This window comes from Pithys albifrons, chromosome 4 (assembly GCF_047495875.1).
Source record: "Pithys albifrons albifrons isolate INPA30051 chromosome 4, PitAlb_v1, whole genome shotgun sequence".
Classification (NCBI taxonomy): Eukaryota; Metazoa; Chordata; class Aves; order Passeriformes; family Thamnophilidae; genus Pithys; species Pithys albifrons.
In genome coordinates this window covers 9370420-9377361 of record NC_092461.1, presented here as the reverse complement: position 1 = coordinate 9377361, position 6942 = coordinate 9370420, and the positions used below count along the sequence as shown (strand labels likewise).

At 42.0% G+C, this 6942-nt stretch overlaps 1 protein-coding gene across 9 annotated transcripts; it reads left to right on the top strand.

Annotated features, from left to right (window-relative positions):
- The first annotated feature begins 43 nt into the window (after window positions 1–43).
- On the top strand, window positions 44–6872 carry LOC139671099 (leukocyte elastase inhibitor-like). 9 transcript variants are annotated; one of them, XM_071553365.1, is made up of 9 exons: window positions 44–219; window positions 361–430; window positions 724–785; window positions 1216–1393; window positions 2427–2564; window positions 3576–3693; window positions 3923–4065; window positions 5098–5265; window positions 5733–6872. In XM_071553365.1, the coding sequence occupies exons 4-9, from the start codon at window positions 1226–1228 to the stop codon at window positions 6135–6137; spliced, it is 1140 nt and encodes a 379-aa protein (XP_071409466.1). In that variant the 5' UTR covers window positions 44–219; window positions 361–430; window positions 724–785; window positions 1216–1225; the 3' UTR covers window positions 6138–6872. The 9 variants fall into 9 exon arrangements, with proteins under 9 accessions (XP_071409466.1, XP_071409471.1, XP_071409469.1 ...); XM_071553368.1 differs by having other exon boundaries at window positions 45–209; window positions 724–820; XM_071553364.1 differs by having other exon boundaries at window positions 45–219; window positions 724–820.
- Window positions 6873–6942: the final 70 nt, after the last annotated feature.

The window sequence follows — 6942 nt, the reverse complement described above, 5'->3', positions numbered from 1 at the left end:
CGGGCTCGGCTGCGCTGGGGCTGCGCGGGGCGGGAGGGCAGCGGGGCAGCCTCCGCCCCTGCCCCCGCCCCGGGGCATCCGCGGCAATGGGGCGGCAACGGGAAGAAACGCGGAAATTCTTCTTGTCTCCGCCAAAAGCTGGTCCGGCAGCGCGGGATGGAGGCTGGAACGTGGATGGTTTGGGGGAGAGGCTCGCTCGGGTGGTGCAAGTACATCAAAGTGCGCTTTAGGGTTTTGGTTTGTCTTTGGGGGGCGGGAGGGCGGCGGTGGTTTTAGTTCGAGAAAAGAAGATTGCAAATCTGGCGGGCGAGTATCCGTCTGTCGGAGAAAGCTGAGAGTGCTCTTTTGCAATGCCCGTAGGAAGCGTGCCCTGGAAATCCCAACATTGTGGTGCGAACTCCTTCACGTAGCTGGGTCTGAAAGGATACAGGCAAGTGGGAGAGTTGGGCTGTAAGAAGCAGGGTCAAAGCTGCGGGAGTGAGATGTGTGGGGCGTGCTGGGTGTGGGAGGCAAAGAGCATTAACCTGCAGAGGTGCCAGTTCACATGCTTCCAATGTCAAGGCAAGGAATTTTTTTAACTAATGCCATTAACTGAGTGTGGTAAGTAAAAGTGGAGTATATAGTTTATCTGGGAGAAAAAGGTAATTTTTTTGCATGTCACACTTTTATTTCAAGCGAAAGATGCATAGAGAATGAAATTCTTGCTGCTTTTGTGTCTTGCAGGTAAAGTCATTCTGCTGATTCTCCCAGGTTTCAAACACAGAGGGCACACGTAAGAGTGAACTGTAGGTCCTACTGAACATCAGTAGACTTACAGAAAGTAAGAATTTTTAATTCTGTTGTTCAGATGTCTAACGTTATGGTCTGGTTTTCATATAAGGGCAAATTATTTTCTTTGTGAATTCAAGTGAGCCTTCTTTCCGAAAGTACTGAACGAAGTGCTGTTGTGCCTGATCATCTAAAAAGATTTAATATTTTGTAGATATGGGCTTGAAATACAAAAGCAGACAGTTAATTCCTAAAGGAACTCAAGTGAGTAATATGAGCTTTTCAAGGTGGTTTTGCCACCTAATCAGTTTATCAGTGAGCTGATAATGTTCCAAGATAATGATGACATTTGCTGGCTAGTTTATGCTGGGAGATGTAAAAGAGAGAAACAGCGTTTTTGTGTTCAAATCCATTTGATCCGTTCTTGTTCTGTGTTTTATCTCCCAGGCTTGGAGCCATGGAAAGCCTCTGTGCAGCAAATACCACTTTTGCACTGGACCTGTTGAGAAAGCTGTGTGAGAAGAAGAGTGGGCAGAATGTCTTCTTTTCCCCTTTTAGTATTTCTTCTGCTTTGTCCATGCTTTTGCTGGGTTCAAAAGGTAACACGGAAGCCCAAATAACAAAGGTAGGTGAAAATAAACTTAGTGTATTGAATGTGATGGGAACATCTGAGCAACAAATTTGTCTTCTAGTCTGTCATGTGCAGTGCTGCTAAACTAAGATTGTCCCTGTGGTGTGAGAGAGCAGAGGTGTTTCTTTGGTTTGTGTGTAAGCAGAATGTGTTTTCGTGGTATTTATAGGAGAATTTTTGTCCAGTGTGAAATGAAAAGATTTCTGGGTTTTGTTGTGTGTGGTGATTTTTGATTCTTTGCAGACAGAGAGATTTTGTTTCTGTATTTCATTAGGAGTACTTGGGATTTTTTTGGTTGATTTGATGAATCTCTATCTATGTAGAATATTTTCTTCTGCTTTCTTATTTGGGTTTATTGTCAGATGATACATGTTTTAAAATGTAGGCAGGAATATAAAAAAAATTATGCAATCTGCATGTCAAACTGGTAGCTGCACCTTGATTTATTTTTTTGCTGTTTAAACTTGCTCAGTTGGCAATTACTCCTTGGCATATGTTTATCTTATGAATTGACAGTATGAAATGAACAATCAGTCATTTCTGTTGTGATGTTTGCCTCTTTTCTAAAGTGGAAGAGGACTAGAATGTCAAATTTTGCTGCTACTGAAACCTATAACTTCTCCAAAATCATATTTTTGTCATGCTGGACTTACTCAAAATGTCTCTGGACCCAAGTCCTGGGCCACTGGCTGTAGATGTCCTTTCATTGGGCAGAGAGTTGTAACCTCGTCTCAGAGGTCTCTTCCCACCTCAGCCATTCTGTGGTCCTCCACTGCTTGGCTTGAGGGAACCAAACTCAGTATTGCTGACTCCTGTGCTCCCTCATTTATTCCTTGTACAACATCTGGCTGGGTGCATCAGATGTGCCTTGCATGATAAGCTCCAGCTGGGAGGTGTGATGAAAAATCTTTTGGCTTCAAGTGACAGTGTTGAGCCCGCCATTCCTTTAACAACCACAAGAATTTTGCTGCAGCAGGTGTTTTTAGAGAAGGTAAGCACTCTGCTGAGGATGTTTGTCTTTGTGCAGGTTCTGTGTCTGAACAAAGCCGAGGATGCTCACAATGGGTATCAATCCCTTCTCTCTGACATTAATGATCCAAACACCAAATACATCCTGAGAACTGCAAACCGGCTTTATGGGGAAAAGACATTTGAGTTTCTCTCAGTGAGTAACCATTACATTTGTGGCATTTTTCACAGACATGTACTTGGTACCTCTCTGTTTTTGAGTTCAAAGGCAGGCTTTGGGCTTTGCTTTGCATATTTTCTAGGCTGGGACCCAGGAATGCAATAGATGAGGCCAGAGCTTGGTATCTGATCTTGGTGGAAGAATTAATTTTTGAGCACCTGTGATCTGAATATTGCAAAGTAGGGTAAAATCCATCAGTCTCTACTCTACAACTCCAGGATTCTGTGGTGCATTCCTCCTTTTGGCTCTGTAGAAATGTTTGATCTATTTCTTTCCTTCCTCCTGTGAAAATATGACCCGAGAAATTTTTATCGCTTTTCAGCCTGGGCAGTATCGTGTAGATTTTCTTGCTTAGGTAAGTGCTCTAGAATACAGTACTTTTATGATTTTCCTTATCAGAAGATCTCAATAAGAACAACAGAATCTGCATTATACACATTGCTTTAAATGTGAGAACAAGTAAGGCTCTATTTTTTTTCCCCTGGGTGTGATTTACAGTGTTTCTTTCTATGAAGTGTGCTGTTGTTTCATAAAAACTACATGGACAGTAGTCTCCAACATTGCATCTGTGTACTAAAGGCATAACTATATTAGATCAAAGAGAAGGGATGTTTTATCCTGTCTAAGAAATATCATTAGTCTGGGAACTGTAATGCTTCCATTTAAGTAGAGAATAGCTTAAAAAATCATATGTTGTCTCACTGAAGCACAAAGAAGAAAACCCAACAAAAACACTAAGCACTTCTTTTCTCAGTGAAGTTCCCTTGAAGTTTGTAGCACAATAAAGAAACCATTTGACTTAATAACACAGAAAGAATTCCTAGTTTAAGTAGTTTTTACAAATCCTGTGTCAGCCAGAACTTTAATGGTTTTCTATGAAGCTGAGGGAGGAAAGTGGGCAGATTTTTTTGGTGTAGTTACGAATCACCTGTGTTTGAGTGAGAGTAAAATGTCTTGCTGCAAATCTGTTGTTTATGTCCCTGTTAGTCATTTCTAGAGTCGAGTCAGAAGTCCTACCATGCTGGCCTGGAAGCGACTGACTTTGTGCATGCTTGGGAGGATTCCAGAAAACAAATAAATGGCTGGGTAGAGGAAAGGACTGAAGGTGAGTGATTTGCTTAGTGGCCTTTTGTATCTGCTGGTGGCCATGGCTTGGGTAAAGAGCTGTTTCAGCATATAAGGTGGTGAATTAAGGCAAATGTTGAGCTCTTCCTCTGTGTGGTATGTAATTCTCTTCTCTATTGTGTATTAATTGCGGAGGAGATATTTTGTTGGAGAATAAATATATAGATGTTAAATAATTAAAAAATGGTGTTTTTCTCTGTACCATAAAGGTAAAATTCAGAACCTGTTGGCAGAGGGGATTCTCAATTCCATGACTAGACTTGTGTTGGTGAATGCCGTCTATTTCAAAGGCAACTGGGAAAAGCATTTTGACAAAGAGAAAACCACAGTACAGCCATTTCATATTAACAAGGTAAAATGTGCTAACTTGATGTCAAGATGCTGTTAATGTGAAGTACTCTGAAGTGAACATATTTCACTCTAAGAAAATAAGAAATCATTCAAGCAAGTTTACCTTGGGTAGGCTGTATGAAATTTCTTATGTCTCCTCCCTTTCCTATGGACACTTCCTTTGCTGAGCTTCTGTGAAGTTTCCTGTAATTACTACAAACATTATGATTAGATGAAGACAGGTACAAAAACTTGTGGATATAAGTCTTCAGTGGTTTTTTGCTGCATGAGTGGATTGATCCAAAATAAATGGAAAAAATCTCCCTTTAAGACCTCTTGTTATACTGTCTTGCATTTAGAAGTTGATCAGGGCTATTGAGGAAGACTTGACTGCTGTCATGAGCAGGTCATGGCTGCCCTACAGGATCCCCGCCACCTCTGGGTTGGCCTCCAGGTGTCATGAACAAGAAATGGTAACAAGTCTTCCTTAGCTCAGCTGCTTTCAAGAAACATTATGCAAAATAGAAGCCCTCATGGCCGACTTGCAAGTGTCCCTTTATCAATGGTGAAATATATTCGAGGATTTTCAAAATGGTTAATACCACTTTTCAAATTGGGACTGTTCCTGCTCAGTCAATTGTACCTCCTGCAGCACTTGAGAGACTGCTGGACTGACTTGGTTCCTGACACCTTGTCCTCTCACTGTTGAAATGTGTTGAACAAGCTGGCTGAGTATGCAGAGACACTATTCCATTTTCTCTTCTTTGAAGCTGTGCAAAGCCAGGACCAGGTTTCAAGATGCAACACCAGCAGGATGTAGTGCTGATGAATGATCTGCCTTTTGATTTGTGGTGGAAAATTGTGCAGTGCTACTAAACATGGGCAGTTTTTACCCCGTGCTTTACAAAAGTCAGTGCTATGTCTGCACTCTGTGGTGTGTGGTTGGTTCTCCTTGGTCAAATTCTCCAAAGCCCTCAGGAACTGGCTGCCTGGTTGGTATTTTGAGACCAGCATAGTAGCTCAGCACTAACTGTTGACATATTGTTATTTTTAGAATGAGACCAAACCTGTGCAGATGATGTTCAAGAAAGACAGATTCAACATGGCCTATATTGAGGACTTGCAGACCAAAATCCTTGAGCTGCCCTACATCGGTAATGAACTCAGCATGATCATCCTGCTCCCTGATGCAATCCAGGATGGATCCACCGGTTTGGAAAGAGTAAGTGGTTGAGCTGGATGCAAAGACAGGCTGTATCCTTGGAAGGCAGAAAGTCTGGTACAGCACATAGTCCTGCAGCTCATAGGAACGGGTAGGATCTCTTCAGTTATGGAGATAGGATACATGCCTGTGCTGTTGTGTGCTCTGGACAAGGAATTCATTCATAAGGTTTTCTACCACGTGAAGGGCCTTGTGAGCAGATGTTTTCATCACTCTGTTAACATAAGGAGGAACCTTTGGTTAAGAGGCAGAAGAACTGGGTTCAGTTTCTTTGCAACTTGGTCAGCAGTTCTGTGCCTTTGTTTCCCATATGTAAAAATTAAAGAACTCCAATAGACACTCTAAAACCTGGACAAAAAATGCTGCATGTTATATAGAAGGTAAACAAACACAGTAGTCACTACTTCTGACTATGTAACATCAACTCTCTTCTCATTTTAATTATGTAAATCTGGCTTTTTTTTTAGCTGGAAAGAGAACTTGCATATGAGAAGCTCACAGATTGGATCAATCCTGAAATGATGACCTCTAAACTGGTGAGGGTGTCCTTACCCAGATTTAAGCTGGAAGAAGATTATGCTCTGAAACCCATTCTGAGCAGCATGGGAATGCCTGATGCCTTTGAGTTGGGCAAGGCTGACTTTTCAGAAATCTCATCTGGCAATGAGCTGGTGCTGTCTGAGGTGGTTCACAAGTGCTTTGTGGAAGTGAAGGAAGAAGGCACTGAAGCTGCTGCTGCCACAGCAGGACTCGTCCGGTACTGCTTTAAAGTGGTCATTCGGGATTTCACTGCTGATCATCCCTTCCTCTTCTTCATCCGGCATAACAAAACTTGCAGCATTCTGTTCTGTGGCAGGTTTTGCTCTCCGTGAAGAGGACATGTCTTGGCAGGATAGGTGCCATTCCACAGTAGACATTTCTCTAGAACAGGCTGACTCTTCTTGCACTAATTGTCACTCTGACTCTACCTTAACCCTCCTCTGTTGAATAACAGAGCTGGTTAGAGCTCCCCAGCAAGTGCCATGTAAAACACCTCTCCCCTTGTGCACTTGCATGCAGACGTCTCCAAGTTCTTGCTCACAGAAGTAACATCGCACTTCTCACTTCTGTGCTTGACTTCCCTTCTGGTGTCCAGCAGGTAGAGTTAGGTAGTGAGAGACCTTGGGAAAGCAGAAGTTACTTTTGCTTTTGTCGAGGCTGCAGCACCTTTTTAGCAGCTGTCTCCTTCCCCATTTTTTTCTTTCAGTGATATATTTTTAGTGCCTTGATACATTCTCTAGAGATGAAAGGAGTCTTTGGTAGCCTGTCCCAGGTGTTGTTCAACATCCTTTCTTAGATGGATTTTTTTGGCAAAGAACAGGACAAGCACTTTATCAGGAATGGAAATAAATATATGTTGGTGGAGCAGATGTCCTTATAGGTATTTGTGGGGTGAGAACCATCACCACGGGACACTTGGGTTTATCACCTGTCACCTTTTTCTAGTCTTTTAACAAAGAGTGTAGTTTAACTGTATAACATGAATGATAGAGCTGAAACCGTTTTCCTTATACAAGGAGGTGTTTTGCGAATTCTGTTCGTACAGTAATAAAAGAACTGTAAGCACTGTTGGACTCTACTTCTTTTCTTCATTTAAATTTTCTACATTTTTTAAAATCACTTGTATGAAAAAAATAG